At 33.0% G+C, this 17,695-nt stretch overlaps 1 protein-coding gene across 11 annotated transcripts in view; it reads left to right on the top strand.

The window, feature by feature from the left end:
* MBNL2 (muscleblind like splicing regulator 2) overlaps nucleotides 1–17,695 on the top strand; it is a 181,107-nt gene that overhangs the window by 139,398 nt on the left and 24,014 nt on the right. For 3 of the 11 annotated variants that reach the window (XM_051984036.1, XM_051984025.1, XM_051984030.1), the window contains 4 exons: nucleotides 5,142–5,195; nucleotides 5,838–5,991; nucleotides 12,199–12,234; nucleotides 13,577–13,671. In XM_051984036.1, the coding sequence (XP_051839996.1) occupies nucleotides 5,142–5,195; nucleotides 5,838–5,991; nucleotides 12,199–12,234; nucleotides 13,577–13,671 (339 nt within the window). The remainder of the gene's footprint in view (nucleotides 1–5,141; nucleotides 5,196–5,837; nucleotides 5,992–12,198; nucleotides 12,235–13,576; nucleotides 13,672–17,695) is intronic. The other 8 variants (XM_051984032.1, XM_051984035.1, XM_051984027.1 and 5 more) reach the window with 7 other exon arrangements.

Genomic DNA, 17,695 nt, shown 5'->3' on the forward strand with positions numbered 1-17,695 from the left:
TTATCATATATATATATATACACATATATATCAATTTATGTTTATGCTGTCTTCTCCATTAGAATATAAGCTTCTTCAGGCCAAGTGTTTGCTTTTTATCTATAGCACTTGGCATAGTACCTGGAACGTAATAATAATTAATGAATACTTTTTCATTTATTATTTGATCAACTGATCTTTTCCCACCAAATGAGAAAAAGAAAATGGTTCCTCTTGACTTTGTATTTTTGTTAACGACAGCACTATTTTCCCAGTCACTTAATCTCTTAATTATTTTTGACTCCTCCATTCTCTCTCATACCATATTTAATCATATTGATTATGATAGAATTTCAGAAATAGAAAAGATTTTAGAGGTCATTCATTCAAACTTTCCTATCTAATGCATTAAATCTGTATTCCCCTGTGATGTTGTTTACACTGTTATGTCCTTTGCTATTTTCATCTTGATTTTAGCTTTTGCCCTAGAGAAGAAGTTTTTAACCCAGGGTCTATAAGTTTGTTAGATAGATAAATAGATAGATAGATGAAAGATTTTATTATAATTGGTTTATTTTTAGTACTATGTATTTTATGCAGTTCAAAAAATCTGGAGAATTCAATAAATTTCTTCAGAATACCAAAAGAAATCATGACATAAAAAAGTTAAGGATGTCTACTCTAATCCATTGCAATAGACTTCTTATACAATACAGTATACTTGCCTCTAGTCTCTCTACCTTTTTATCTGCCTACACATCATGTTCATATTTATCTTCCTAAATTACCATGGAATCACAAAGATGGAAGGGACCTTATTTATCAGCCCCTTGTTGAAAAAATAATCCCTTTTACAATATCTCTGACAAATGATCATCTAGCGTCCACCAAAAGATTAGCAATGATGGAAATACATTTACTCCCAAGACAGTCTGTTCTACATTTGGTCACCTCTAATTATTAGGAAGTTTTTTCCTAAACATTGAACCAAATTCTGAAGAAGCAATCTTCAACTATCTGACAATAATGATAGTCCTGCCAATGCTTCTATATAGTCATCATGTCTCACTATCCTTAAGTATTCCCTTCTCCAGAGCTGATACTGCTCAAAAACTTTTAATGATTCCCAACCATCTACTGAATAAAGTTGAGATTCTTTATTTTGAGGTGAAAAACATGTCATGATCTACATACCTTCCAGGCTTATTTCTTCTCCACACCCACCCTTGTTAAATAGGTACTATTCTTTGAATATAGAGGACACCCTCTGATTTTTTAGCTTTTGTTCATACCAGTCTTTCCACCTAGACTATAATATTTGGCTCACTCTTCCATTGATATATATCAAAAGTGATGTAAACAAGTGTTAGATTTCAGATGTAAATGAATTTTAAATAATGAAATATTTTATCAAAGAAGGTTGGGAGATTTACAGATCTTTAAAACAGGGTCTTATTGGAATAACTTGGATGTCATTTTTATATGGACTAGATACATAAAATTATTTCTGGTCCTATGATTCTATGTTATATCCAGAAAAAAAAAGTTAACCCAAATTATATTTCAAGGGAAAACCTTAACTTTTCATTATCATTCATTACTAAGAAAGGATTTTAAATTGCCTTTTCCTTTAGCTGTTTTGTCTCTATTTCTTTTGTTTTAGAGAGGTCATCTACTATTTTGGCTGTTCAAAGAAAGAATGCATTATAAAACAGATGTAACTGACAACTCTGACTAAAGAGAAATAGGCAGCCTTTGGGTCTTTGTGCAATTAGGTCTCTAACAACTCAGCAAAGATTCCTTTCTGAAACAACAGTACTGTAGCGACAGCACATTCCTTTAGCAAAAGCCTTTATTAGCTTGAAAAACAGCAATATGTGTCAGGTCTGGCTGGAATGTGAGATAATGTAGTCCCTGAGATGCTATGAATTTAGAAAATTAATTGAGTTTTCTATCAGCAAAGCTAATTCTGAGAGGCCACTTAGACATTACAATCTCATTCAAATCTTTCTAAGTGTGTAGAAAATATTAGCGATTATAAGAAGGAGGAAGGCTTACCAAATGAGAGCCGGGTCTGGATTCAGATCTTACTTTTGACAAATACTAGCTGGATGATCAGTGGCAAGTAACTTGATCATGATTTGTTCTAGGCTGCTCTCTAAGATTATAAATTGCAGTGTGACTATAGATTATCTGAATTAGTTTCCCTGAAGTGGAAATTTCTTATGCCAATGAAATCACAGATCATTCAATCTAGGTCAGGTATCAGAAAGTGGTATAGTTGATTGGCATGTGTAAGAGAATACAAAATAGGGCAAAGGGAATCACTGTCTCATTAACAGTTAAGAAAGGTTTAATGGACAATACAGAATGACAAATACCAAGAAAGCCTCTTAATCTCTAGAATAGAAAAGTAAGATGTAAGGTCAAGATATGGAAAGTTAGCGTTAACAGAAACAATGAAAGAAAGGTTAAATAATTCAGGATAATTCAATTCATTTATTAAATACTGCTTGTGTGTTATATGCTGGAGAGGGAAAAAAAGTAAGTTAAGTGACCTGCTCCAATCTTCAAAGAGGATAGTATCTAATAAAGAGGATCAAAACTAAACACATAGTTATAAAACAAGCTGTAATATAAAAGTACAAAGAAGGAGTCAATACAAAATTCTATAAGATATTTGAGAAAGTAGAGATCATTTAAAGAATAAAATAGGGAATAGAAAGGGAAGGCAACTCTCAGGGAAGGAAACTCTCAAGTTTCATGGAGCTCAGGACTGGGGAGCAGAAGGGTAGCACCTGAGGATCAGCAACAAATCACTTTTGAGGAGCCTTGAAGCTGAGTAAAGGGGTTCATTTTGTTGCATAGAAAATTAGATAAGACTCAGAATAATCCAGAGAGAGTCAAGTGATGATTCTAAAGCTATTGAGAAGTTCCTGAAGCAGTTATGGCACGATCACCATCAATTCTAACTCTACATAATTCTTCCTTTTTGTTTTCTTTCTTCCTTCCTTCCTTCCTTCTTTTCTTCTCCCTTTATATACATATACATATATTTATTTATTCCTTGCCTGTATAATAGGTCTACCAATGACACTAGTGATTCCTGTAGTCATTATTGAGTTCCTCTGATACTTTGGTACTAAAATAAGAGTCACATAATCAGATACTGTACTCTAGAACATGACAAAAAAAAAATGGACATGGAAAATATGTTACTTGAAATACAAAGATAATTGAGGATCAAGTATACTAGATTATCAAATTTATTTTAATTCTCATTAGAGAAAAAGGAGACATGCATTTTTGTAGTTATCATTGATTAAATATTTTAATGTTATTCCATTAAGTGGGAAGTAAGCCTCAGTGTTTTAAACAAACTAATGATAGTGATATGACAATATACTAACTCTCTGGAAGGATTTCTCCTATGTAACCAGTATTCATTTTTTAAAGCAGAAGCCATGGTTCATCAGTAGTTGGCAGCCATTGATTCTTATGTGTAGTTTCTACCTACATTCCCTTTGGTTCATCTCATTTAAACTTCTTTTCTATCCATTCATCTTCCCAATCTTCTTTATAGCATTCAGTCATCCTGAATATGTTTCTTCATCAAACATTTCCTGCCTCCTAATTTTTTTGCTTTACCCATCTCAGTTTCTCTCTCTTTCTCTTTCTCTTTCTCTCTTTCTCTCTTTCTTTCTCTCTGTCTTCTCCCCCCATATTTTTTTAATCAGAATTTTCTGATCATGATCGATGATACTTTATTTATGGAGGAAAATGTGTCTCAATTCAGTGTTACTGTCTGACTGCTTTTCCACATTTTATTTATTTTCTGTCTGATTTTCCACATCTGGAGTTTAGAACAAATTCAACACAAATGTTAATTCTTTAACTAAACATGAGGGGCTTACCTATTGTGCTGCACAAAAAGAGGAATTTTCTTTTGGTTTTATTTATGGCAATTCCTTCAATCCTATATATTTTCACAGAATGCTATTATGCTACTATGGATCTTTGTAAAAACTAGAAAATATTAGCAAAATTTTCTGTTGTGATCTAATCAGATCAACCTTTGTTTTCATTTCAGCCCCTTAAATGCAAATATTGGCAACAAAGTATGGTTATGTGCTAAATATGTTATTTGGTTTAAGCATTTTAACAAGTCTGCTATTTTTAGCTGTTACTCCTTTTCTAACCATCAGTTCCATGCTCTTACTAACTCAGTCACTGATCTTTCTAAATATACATATAAATTTGCTGAATATAGATAACTATGATAGCTCAGAAAAACTTATGTTGCTAAAACAAAGTATTTCTCAGTCTGTTGCGGTAAGTGACAAATACCTAAGCCACAATTTCAAATGTAATAGATACTATTGAATGGATGATAAGTTAGTCAACAGACATAAAATTGTAGTATAAAATTGGGAAAAATGAGAAACAAACTTTAATTCTAAAACTTACTAAAATCAGAAGGGTATTACACAATGCCAGGTCCACAATGGCAAAGTAAAATGGAGAACTGAGGCAATTATCCACATAATTCAGCCAAAGAAAAAGAAAGTCCCAAACACTTTTGCCTAAATTATCTGGTGTTTGTTATTTTTTTTTTTGCCTGAATTTTTTGTCCCAGTTTATCACTTCACTTTGCTACAGTAGATCTGGTATGAAAACATGTAACATTACCCAGCTTGGGCTGCAAACAACAATTTTTAGGTTATTTTTGTACTTGACAACTAACTTATCAGAAATTCTTCTAAATCAATCCATGTAATCTTTAAGATTTTTGCATTTCTGTGAAGCAATATAAAAATGCTTATGGTGTGTATGCAAGCTGCTGTTTTAATTAACTTTCCTGAATTTCAAACATCTATATCTTACTCTCTTATATGCTTTTAACTAAGGTATAGTAGATGCATTTTTGCTTCAATACTAATTCAAGGTGTAATATTCATTTCTTTAGAGAACATTTTTGTTGTTGTGCATGCCTAGTGTTTTGTATGTTGTATATTGCATTCAGAATATTTTTTTCCTTCTCACCTATCCACAATGCAATGCCGTTCCCATGATGCACCTCTGCTTGCTGTTTACCTGTATGTTAATTCGCTTGAATCCCATTGGCCCACTGCCATCATGTGCTCGCTGCCTGTTATTAAAAGACTCAGTCGACTGCCAAAGCAATGAAGCGACCTCTCGAAGCAACTGTAGACCTGGTACTTTGACCTTTCACCTTTCGCTTTGCATGTAGCTTTTCAGAAAACCAACTGAGATTTGTATTGCTTTTTGTTTTAACATCAGTTGAAAACAGTCATTACTATTAATTTATGGAAATATCCAACTTAGTGTTTAGCCATCTCATTTTTCATATGTAATAAATGCAAGAGAATCATTTAATCCTAACATGTTTTAATACCGTTTCTAAAAGTTCTGAAGCAAGTTTCAATGATTTGGTAAAAAGAAAGTTCTCATTAAAAATCTTTATTAACTTTTAAGCTCCAAGTATTTTCATGTAGTTAGGGGGAAAAAAAAGTACTAGGAATTAATAATACAAGTGCCTTTTTCCTTTAGAATAGTTTAACTCATTCTTAAAGCAGATGCCATTTTTGTTGCTTGATAGTTTCCTTTTCCATAGTTGTGGTGCTACAGTCTTAGGTTAATGAAATCATGCTTTTGCCCTCAATAACAAAACCTCACTCATTGTACATCGCTGCTGTTTGAATTAAGGTGCATGGCAAAGGCATCTCTTTAGCTGTCAATTTTTAAAGTATGTGGCAATATTATATCTCTGTGTAGACTGGGTATGTTTTTTTTTTCCTTTAAGTTCTACAAGTCTTATCAAAATTCCTTATTTGTAGGCCTTTCCTCCCGGTGCTCTTCACCCTTTACCAAAGAGACAAGCACTTGAAAAAAGCAACGGTGCCAGCGCCGTCTTTAATCCCAGCGTCTTGCACTGTCAGCAGGCACTAGCTCATGCACAGTTGCAGCAACACACGGCATTTATTCCGACAGGTATGTTCCACTTAATATTTTAGAAGAAAAAAACACCACTTGTTTGAATGTGCTTCTGGTAATTCACTCTCTGTTTTTCATTTCTTTAAGCTATTTGGTGATGCCTCCTCTACTTTTAAAGGTACAACACGGACTGAAACATGGATCTAGAAGGATTTATTTTAATTTGAATTTCATCCAAAGCCTGTTAAGATTCTAAAGATAGTTTAGATAATTAAATACTAGCTTTGATCCTTGAAATAAGTGATGAAAAAAACAACCACCACCAGATCGCTTATTTTTTCTGTATTTACAGACTGAATATTGCTAATATAAACATATCCTTTTAACATGAAGCATTTCCAAATGAACTCAAGATTTATTATTAACATTTTACATATAAGTGTATATATGTATGTATGTACATTATTATATATGTACATATATAGTATATAGTATGTGTATATATATATATATATATATATATATATATATATATATATATATATATATAGAATACTAACCTCCATCTTTTTCTAGAGAGTACATTCAAAAGACAGACAATGTAATTTAAAGAAATTCTTTCAGTCATACATTTTTCCATCTCCATCAATATCAAATTTACAAAGACTTTCCTTAGTGCCAAGTCACTCCCTGGTAACATGTGTGAGATGCTTCAATGTATTGACTCTTTCTGGCTACTTGAAGATTTTTACATTAACCATAGGATTCAACTGGTGACCCTTAAAGATCATTTAGTATAAGCCTCTCATTTTTCAGAGAAGGCAAACAAGGCTCCAAAGGACACATACTAAGTCAACAATGGAGCTGGGACTAGAGCCCAAGTTTTTCAGCTCCTGGTTCCAGCTCTCATTCTGTTACATGTAGTTTTCTTTACACGGTATAGTGTATTGCACCAGATATGGGGAGAAATCATTAATGAATAGTTAGCTTACACAATGCCAAACAATCAGTTTGATGGATTTTTCTTCTTCATAAATAGACCATAGACCAAATTGACCTGTTGTTTTGGTATCATTTACCATTGCCAGGGAATGGCTTAGACTCTAGGGAAGCAGAAAGTATTCTGAGGTTGGCTTTGTTATCTTTTTTAATTATTATATTGTGAGTTTTGGTTTTTTTAGGTGGGGGTGGAGTTGGTATTGATGGTGATAATATTTAAAGTTATTCTGCCTTATTGAAGGAAATACATTTAAGCTACTTTGTTTACTATCAAAGAAAACTAATGAAATCAGACATTTTAAATGACGAATTATTAGAGTGGCTAATCTTTTCAAGAATTTTTTTTCAGCTCCTAATATGTATGGTAAGCATGTCAGTCTAAGAAGTTTTTTTGAGTCTTTCTTTATACTTTGTTATTATGTGTATACTCTGGCATGTGTTTATTAATCTTTTAAAAACATTTTAAAATTATAATAAGTATATGAATTAAGCAAGTACAAGGATTCATAGTGCTCTGCTTTCTTGGTTCAAAGGTTTTACATTTACTTTAAAACTAGAAATCATGCTCCCACAAAATGCACTTTCCCATGTTGGAAATTAGTACTATTAGGGTTTCATTGGTACCATGGTTAATAAAGCCCAATTTGTTTATATTCTGGTACACTTATAACATTTGTATTTCTATATGCAAAGTTACTAGTCACTATGGCTAATGTAATTCAATGGCATTTTTCCATGTTAGGCTTAGCATAAGGTTCTCTGAGATAATCAGCTATTTCAGGATTCTCACAGGCATCTCCTAATGTTAGGTTGATGAGATTTCCATCACTAGTTACCTGGCTATGATAAGTTTGGGCAACAACATGGTATAACAGAAAGAGAGACAAAACTGGGTTTTTGTTCTTGGCTCTGACGTTTATTTTTGCAGTCACCAGGAGCCAATCATCTGACTTCTGTGCCACATCTCTGAGGTTTTTCATTTGGAAAACACCAGGGTTGGACGAAATGACCTCTAAGGTTCCTTCTAACTCTAAAATTCTGTGATTCTGAAAAACAGGTAGAAAATATGAAAATGTGGGAAAGTTCATCAAACCCAGTTCAAACCTTGCAACTGCCTATGAATCCCTAGAGCTCTGCTGAACAATGGATCTTGGATAACTTGTGATTCATAACACTTGTTTTATCACCTCTAACACTAACACTTAACATCCCTTCATAATAACTGTTTCATTTAATCATAGAAAAAACTCATGTAAAAGTACTCTACTTAGAAATCATTTAGCTATTTTCTGATCAGGAAAACACATCATCCCTGTGTGCCATGTACAGTTTCTTGATTTTTGTTTATGAAAGAATAGTAAATAATTAAAGAAACAAAATGTTGCTGGGGCCATGTAGTATTGCCCTCTATTGGATGAATAAATCATTCACATTATATAGGAAAGCTTCATATGCATTTTGGCTGTGGGAGATTAATTGTAAACCACATATTTCTGTGAAGAAGTAGCCAAAGGTGTGTCAGAAGTGCTTTCATTGATAGTCATATTGTAATTTTTTAAAATATGCAAGAATGTAAGTTTACAGAAAAACTTATAGAAACACTTGTGAAATGCAGTGCATGAAGGAATTCTACATCTCAAATAATTTTTTTTCTCTGAAGTTTTATGATGCTTGTACATGTTCTCCATAGATGTTTGAAAAGAAATGAATCTGAAAAGAAATTAGCAAAACCTTTTTTTGCCTTTGCATGCCAATTTCAGGAAATCCTATGTTCACTTTACTTCTGGCTAGTTTCAAATATTGCTTTAACTTTGTATAAAGTACATTTCCAAAAATCCATAATAGCTATGATAATAATAAAATTATTGTTATTATTGTTGTTTTAAACCACACAATTCAAATTATTACTTTGAATCATTTTTTTTTTTGTTTTGCTGCTTGATGATGGTCTTTTTGCTTTAAATTGGCAGAATTTGTTTTTTTTCTCCCTATAATTTTTTTTTTTATGTTCAGAATATTTTATAAAAGGAAAAAAGGAGCAACATATATCCATATAGAGGTTATCCTTTACTGTAAGGTCATTCATAGTAAAGTTTTTGATGAGCTATTGAAATCAACATCACTGAAACAGGGTGACTTTTGCATAAGACATAAAAATATTGTCCAATAGTAATGTGGCCACCATCAATGCCTTGCAAGATTGGGAATTCTTCTAAAAAACTATAGTAAAGAAGACACAGTCCTCACTGGTACTCCCAGCATATTAATAGTAGATTTTTCCTTTTTAAATTTAACCTAGTGATTATGATTCTTTTTTTGCTATTAGGAAAATGGTTAAAAAAAAAAAAGAAAGAAAGAAAGAAAGAAAAAAGAAAGAAAAAGGAAAGAAAGAAAGAAAAAGGAAAGAAAGAAAGAAAATGCATCTACAGAAAATAGCAACATAAGTTTTGGCATCTCTATGATAGATTTATTCTGAATTGCTGAAAGTGTTTTTGTTGACATTATCTCATTATTCCTCAATATATTTTCTTATAGTCAATGGCAGGAATCATCATACTCATTTTGCAGATGGAAAAACTAAGTTTATAAAATATTAATTGAATAATATAATTATCCAGACAACTTACACACATATACACGTGCCCTTTTGATGAAATACCTGAATGAGATTTTTTGAACATTTTCCCCCCTCTCTTGAATATCAATGTTACATGTAGGTAATAAAAAAGGGCACCTACCCTTTTAATTTCATTAACTACCATGCAGATTTGTGATGAAGAAAAAAATCTTTTTGGTTCACATAGTATTCCACATAGAGGTCATGTAGCCTTGTGCTAGTTTTTAGAGGAAGTTATATAAAAAATTTATAGAATTGTAGTTTCAAAGCATAAAAATTGCCTTATGTCACATTTTTCTCTTTACAAAAGAAACTGAGGCTGTAGTAAAGCCAGGTCTTCTGATTCCAAATTCACTAGTCTCTCTACTATACATTGCCATCTCCCCATGACTCTGTTTAGATAATTAAGACAGCTTTATTGTATTCTTAAATTGTGGTAGTCTAGATGGCATGCCAGCTCCACAAGATACACCTTATCTGATTAAGTGAACATTTCCCAGAGTCTAAGAGTTGGAAGAGACTATCTAAGCAATCCATTCCCAAACAAGAATCCTTTTCAATAACATATGTGACAAGTGGTTATCTAACTTTAGCTTGAAGATTGTTAACAAAGGTGAGTCTTCTATCACCTGCCATAGCCAATTCTACTTGAGGATCTTTTATCAAGAGGCTCTTCTAAAAATTGCCTCTTGGTCACCTCTACTTATTGTTCTTAGCTCTTCAGGCCAAGCAGAAAAATTCAAATCTCTCTTTACCTTGCCTCCTTCATTCCCAAATTCACACCCCCTGCCCTAGCTAAGCATCCAGCATAATTTCAACTGAGCCTTATAAGATACAAATTTGAGGCTTTTGCCAATCCTAGTTGCAGGTGGATGGCCTGCAGCTCTTCCTAAAGTATGGTGACAAGAAATATAGTAGTTTTGTATGCTTTAATCAGGGTTATCTTGGCCCCTATTTTTTTTAATGCAGCTTAAGGTTACATTCACTTTTCTTGACTGCCTGATCCCATTGTTGATTCATATTAGGCTTTCATCCCACTAACACTTTAAACTTTAAAGATACTTTGTTCCAACACCTATTCCTCTATATTCTCATGAAGCCTTCTAAATCGGTGATCTCACTTAAAGGTCATTCCATCAGGTTATAGGACAAGTGACTGTCAGTTCTAGCTTTGACTACCAATTCAATTGAAATACCTGATACAAAAGTGGGTCCAAAATGAAGGTAGTTCAATAAGAAGTTGGGTTGTAACTGAAACAATCGCCATTACTGTAAATATGGGAGGCAAAGAGCTGATCCCAGATAATAAGTACCATTTAGATGTTAATACATCCCCTCCTTCTCTTCTCCTCCCCACCCTTCCTTTATCCCCAATCCAGAAGGATTCCTGGGCTCCATCACACCAAGTTCATGGACTTTCAAACAGAAGTGTAAGATTCCCTCTGTCCTTAAGCTTTAGCCTGAATCACCAGTAGTCCCGGGGAATAATTGATTCCTAGCACCATACAGACAGGAGAATTAGCTGTGTGCTTTTTAAGAAGGGTATCAAAACCATAATGTTCTTTAAAGCCCAGCTTTTTAAATTGTGTGTCATGACCTTATACAGTCTCATAACTGAATGTGGGGGTTACAAAATTATGATTTATTATCAGCAAATGTTTAAATTGCATAGCTATTTTATATATCAATATACCTGGGGCCACATAAAACTTTCTCAAATAAAAAGAGGTCAAGACTGGGAGATTTTAAGAAACCTTGCTCTAAACCACCTAAGCAAAGTCCAGTATGATTACAAGAGAAAATCAGAAGGAATCATTGGTAGAGTCTTTAAGATATTAGATTTCTTGCCTTCAGTTTTAAGATCTTTGGGCCTCACTATGTACTTTCTTGGCTTGAGAGGCTGTTCTATATGTTTCCTTGAGACATAATCACAGAAGTATTTTCTGAGGCAATAGAGTTAAATTATCCTGGACTTTGGCCAAGTAAACAATGTAAGGAATAGGCCAATGACAAGATAAACATCCATAGACAATACTACTTGTTTCTCTGCAGCTTTCCCTTTAGTTTCCAAATTAAAAGTCTTACTTTATTGACTTCTTATTTGGGAATCTTGATGACCTTGCTAAGTTGGAACATTTTCAATAACAAAAGAAACAATCATTATAATGTAATGAAGACAATGTAGTCTACTGTGGGTAGAATACTTGACCTGAATTGAGGAATATGGCTTCTATTTCTAACCACACTATTGACTCATACTCTTTATGACCTTGGGTATTTTTCTGTACTTAGTTTTCATCTGCAAAATAACTATTTTCTTTCAGGGGAATACCTTGATAATGTCTGCAAATTATTTTGAGATCTTGTAGAAAAGGAGTTAGAAACAAATTTAATGTTATTGCATACATTTTCATAGATGCAAGTCAAAATTATGAAATGCCTATCAGTGTGCTTGAATTTTTGCACAAAATGATGTCAGTTCTATTCATGAATGATAGAAACTATGAATGATCTTCAAAGGTTATGTTAAACTAACCTCTGCTGGTATCTGTTTGTGCTTGAATCTCACTCTGAATGTTAACTCTAAACAGCTAACCTGTTTCTTTCCCTTTATTCACTTTTCCCACCTCCCATTGCATGACATGCAGGGTCAGTTTTGTGCATGGCACCCGCTACCAGTATTGGTAGGTTCCAACCTTTTTTATTTGTCTTTGATATTCTGTATAATACCTTCACATGCTTCAAACTTCTTTTTGGAAATCTCAGACATTCATTCCTTAGGAAATGGTTAGATCTGAAGACTTAATTGACTTTAGAGTTAACTTAGAGGGTTTTTAGGGTTTTGTTTTTGTTTTTAAGAAAACTACAGCTTGGATGGGACATCCCCTGCTCTAACTACCATTCTACACTAGCATAAAACCATGAATTCCAATCTGCTTTTCAGTGATCTCCATTTTGATTATTTGTATATTTTATATGGTCTAGCATAAGGGGAGGGGGTAGCTTACTTTATAAAAAGAACAGGCTAATTTCATTGGTGTTTTAAAGTTTCATAGTGGTGTGCCTTTATTTCCTCTTTGCTGTGTGTTAGAGTTATCAGAGTTTCCCAGAATTCTTTTAAATATTTTTTTTCAAATAGAAGTGTTTTATAAGACAAAATGCTTAAATTGCCATCCTCATAATTATGTTTTCTATGTTCATTCTTATTATTTTAGTTCATTCCCCCTTGAAATATATGATTTAATATTAAAGGTTGATTGTTTTTAAAATCATTGTTATTGTATGAAAACAAGCTAAAGTTAAATGTAGGACTACTAATTATTTCCAATTAAAAATGAATCTAAAATGAATTTTACCAAAGCAAGTTTGACTAAGTCATCTCAAGTTTATTTCTATTTGTACCCAGGCTATAATTTCTGGACATAAACAAATAACAATCTATGGCAGTTCCCATTGAAACAAGACAGCAAGGCTAATGAAAAATAACATTTTATGAATTATGAACCAAAATGAAAATCTCAACATTGCTCAATGCTAATAAAATTTCAACTTCATCATAAATCATTTTAAGGAAAAGTATTTCCCATTTTGATTTGACAATTAAAACATTTTGTCTTTCACAAATCTGCCAAAGAATGTGAATTATAGATTCCTACATTATTGGACAATTTTATTCACATTATAAAGAACTCTTTAGTTACAAGGATTAGAGAGAGAGAATTTGGGGGAAAAATCATATTTAGAAATAAAACTTTTATTAATACAACAACCAAAAGAGTCTTCTTTGGATTTTCTGGGAATCACTGATTATGTTTTAAAACTTCCTTTAATTGTACTTGTAATAAGCTATTTTCCCTTTTTTATTTCTCTCCCATGCTTCCTTGCTTTGCATTGTGGTTGCATGCCATCTGCTGGTTTAACCCATGATGGCTTGCTGCTCTGATATTCACCATGCCAAAATACCACTTCTATCACCATAATGCTACACCCTACTGTTCATTGCTTCCATGGTTCCCCTCCTGAAAGTACCCATGATGCACAGCGCTACGTCCGCCACTGTCTCTGCAGCAACAACTCCTGCAACAAGTGTCCCCTTCGCCACAACAGCCACAGCCAATCAGGTTTGCTCCTTTTAAAGCTTTCTTTCACAAATCCCAAACTCTAAATGAGTGCTGATACTTTGAAAAAAAAATTCTCCATGAGAATTTTTTTTCATCTTTATCCATCAAATTTTATTTTTAATGAGTTTATAGCAATCATTTGTGGACAGGTTGCACTTATTTAGAGTTAACATTTACTGCAAATAATGATGTAGCTATGTTTTGTGTTGCACTGTTCGTTTTTGTACCTAATATTGTGTAATTAACCTGACAGGCTTAAATTTCTTTTAGTAGAGCATTGCCTATCCAGTGGAATCAGAATTTCTATGTTAAAAGACGTCCAAACACACCATGGGCTGTTTCAAACTGGTTATATTTTAAGGTTTTATCCACACAAAGTGAGGTATGGAACTGAGGCAACTATTCAGTTAATTGAGACCCAATTATCTGTTCTAGAGGAAAGGATTATTCTCTTTTTTTAGCCTTCTCTTTTTCCTCAGAAACAGATTTAGGGTGGGAGGGAAGTTTGGGAGGGGGAGGTGGTTAAATTTTCTGGATTGATGGTTCACACTGATAATTACATAATTACTCCACTCTTCACATATTCTGTAGACATAGTCTTATTTACCCATATATACAGTTCTCTAAGAAAACTATTATGCCATTTTGCTCACAAAGATTCAGTGCTATAAATCTTGACTAATAAGATCAGCTTACCAGAACATGGTGCTAATAGGATTAAGGCCATGACTTTAGTCCTGACTAGAATATCCAAGTTTCTGCCTGCCCCATGGCCACAGGCTGTAGAATGAACAAGAGAGCATGGATGGATGAACACAAGTCATGATCATTCTTGGGAAAACAACTCATATCACATATTTTACTGGTGGATATCTTCATAAAAGAAAGATAGGGCTTTTCTCTACAGCTGTAAAAGCTACTGGGGAAAATAAAAGCTAGTAAAATGGTGTTGGGGGGAAAAGAGAGATGCAGAGAGGGACAAGGAAATATTATGTGATGCAAAAAAGTAACAGAATAAGGAATTCTAAATAACAGAATGAGGAATTCTAATAAAACTAAAGTCAAAGGGAATAAACCACCAAACTGCATTTACATGGAAGTTCCATTCCCCCTAGGAGAAAGGGCTGAGGAAAAAAGAGGGAGGGTGGAAGGAAAGAAGGAGAACTGAACTAAGCAGAGCTGTAGACAAGTTATTTACAAGCTTATTGTAAGTATCAAGAATTACTTATCCTTCATTTCTTTCTCTATCTCCCATCCCATAAATCCCATTCATTCCCCAGAAAAAGTCACCTAACCTCTCAAACCACCCACCAAAACAAAACAATAGGTAACAGGAGGAAAGTAGCAGATGAAGTTTTATAAAAAATATGTCTCCATCCTGAGAAGTTTTGCCTGCACCCCTGAATGGAGTAATCATTAATATGACTAATCTATAAAATACACAATAAAAAAAAAATACTGAGCTCTATCTCAGGCCTAATACTCAGGTCTATCTCAGCTAAGTGTATTAGAAAAATGACTTAACTTTTCTAAACTTCAGTTTCCTTTTCTATAAAATGGGGATAATACTACTTGCACTACCTAACTCCCAACTTCATAGATTTTTGTGAAAGTGATGTGTAAAAACTCAACAAATCAGATTGGACTAGAGGTGAGAATGTGTGTGTGTGTGTGTGTGTGTGTGTGTGTGTGTGAGAGAGAGAGAGAGAGAGAGAGAGAGAGAGAGAGAAGAGAAGAGAAATTTGGGCTAATTTGCTATATGTTACTATGGACTAAGAATCACAAAAGAAAAAGCAACCAATAACTATTTAAATTGTGGTTTTGCTGGCATTTCTATTGTCAGAGTTTTAAAAGCTCTCTGTAATTAAAAAAAAAATCATTATTTATCTTAGGACCCAGGTATGAGAGGAATATATCTTAGACTGCTGTGCAGATAACTGTCATAAAAATATATAAATTTACCTTGAAACTAGAAAACCTATTGATGGATGACCAATATCTATTTTGTACCTTTTTTAGGGACAGTGCAAAAAAATAGCATAAATTCCAATATATTTTGCTATAAGAAGCAGATTTAGCAATTGTCAGGATATAATTATTTAAATAAGACACTCCAGACTGAAGCAATTGACATCTGTTCTATACCATAAAAGTATTCAGTTGCTTCATTGATTTGGCTATATCATACACATGCAGGGGTTTCTAGTAGAATTATAATTACTAAATTAATATTGGGCTTCAAAATATACAAAGTAATTTCCCAGAGTAACAATAAGAGCCAAGTAGGGCAAATATTATTATTCTTGTTTTTGTTTTTTGTTATATATATATATATATATGGAAATTGAAGCTTAGGAAAATTAAATGACTGCTGAAATTTTCACAACCAGTGTCAAAATTGAGACTAAAACCCAGATCTCCTGACTCCAGTATGATTTTTTTTTTCTATCATGCCTACTTATTACAAATAAAGTAAAATGGGACCAAAAAAATGAGCAGTCTTTAGGTCAAATGGAACAAGCCAAACCAATAACATTTGGATCCAACCAACTTTAGTGGCTCCATACTACATAGATAGTCCCCTTTCTTAATTAGTTTATTGAAATACAACAATTTTTTTAAAAAAGAAAGAAAGAAATTCAACACTTTTGGTCTGGTTAGTTGCTTAGCTAGGAAGAGGTTTTATCTCAGGTAAATTTAGATCTAGATCCTAAGGGTCCAACTTGTGATCTATGCATTAGGCCTTTCTCTGTGTGTAGTGAGCCTGAATTTTTTAGCAAAATAAAACAAAATAAAAACAAATTAATTCACATTTTGTGAATTAATTTTAATGAGTTAGCATGTTTAAATCAGTAGAGCTGTTGGGCCAATCATTTTGTATAATTTCTGCCAAATCTGGTTTTGTCTTAGTAGCCAAGCATAGTACCTAGAACATTGGTCCTTAACAAGTGCTTGTTGAATTGGATTGAGGCAAATATTAGCCAGTTTCAATCAATTGTAATTGTAATTGAAGTTGAATATGATTAATTCATTCAGCCTGAAAACATGGATTGATGACCATGGGTCCTCCAACTGAAAAAATTTTCCCTGATTTAGAAAGATTTTTTCCCTCCAATATGATAATCATATGAAGAAAGCCTATATTATTTCGTCTCTGTGAAGAATACAGAAAAAGCAGAAGATAAAAAAAGGCACTTATTTTCTTGCCCTAAAAATGACTGGAGAAATTTTTAAAATGAGAGTGTAGCAGTGAAAAGGAAATTGCTATATTTAAAGTCAGAGAGCTGGATTCTAATCCTGATTGCAACAGAATAGCTCTATGACTATGAAAAAATCACTTTGCCTCTGTGGGCTCTATAAAATAGGAATAATGTATCTAATATCTACTTCAGTGATTTGTCTTAAAGACCAAGTGAAATAATAAATGTAAAATACTTTGTAGCTATAAAGCACTCTATAAACATTAATGATTACAATGTTACCTTCCAAGAGTATCATGACGTTTAATAGATTAATGATTAAAGATTTTTTAAAATTGATTAAAATTAAAGAAAAACTAAGCTATAAACAGATACTTAGGTAAATGATATGTTATAATCTAATACATTTTCACTTCTGTCAAATACTTTACACTTCATAATAAGAGATTCTAATCCAGAGAACTTTTTTTGTATATAATATCTAAAGACATGCTCTCAATGTGCTCTTGAAAGGCATTTAAACAGAAAATGACAAAGGCTTTTACATAAGACTGTACTGACTGGTAGATTGTTTAGCTATAATAACAAAAATCCCATCCACTATTCATTTTATTTAAAAAAGAATTTTTTAACATGAGAATTTCTGTACCCAGTCATGCCCAAGTTTTTATTTTAAGTCTTTTGTTTTTGGGGAGAGATGAATAAAGTTTAGTTTTTCTATCTGCTTCACTCAGGAGCATCAGGGAAGGGCAGAGCACATGCCCTACAGTAACAGATCCAGTTGGCAGAGTTGAAAAGCCACTGAAATTGTTATTTTAGGAAAT

This window comes from Antechinus flavipes, chromosome 3, assembly GCF_016432865.1.
Source record: "Antechinus flavipes isolate AdamAnt ecotype Samford, QLD, Australia chromosome 3, AdamAnt_v2, whole genome shotgun sequence".
Taxonomy (NCBI): domain Eukaryota; kingdom Metazoa; phylum Chordata; class Mammalia; order Dasyuromorphia; family Dasyuridae; genus Antechinus; species Antechinus flavipes.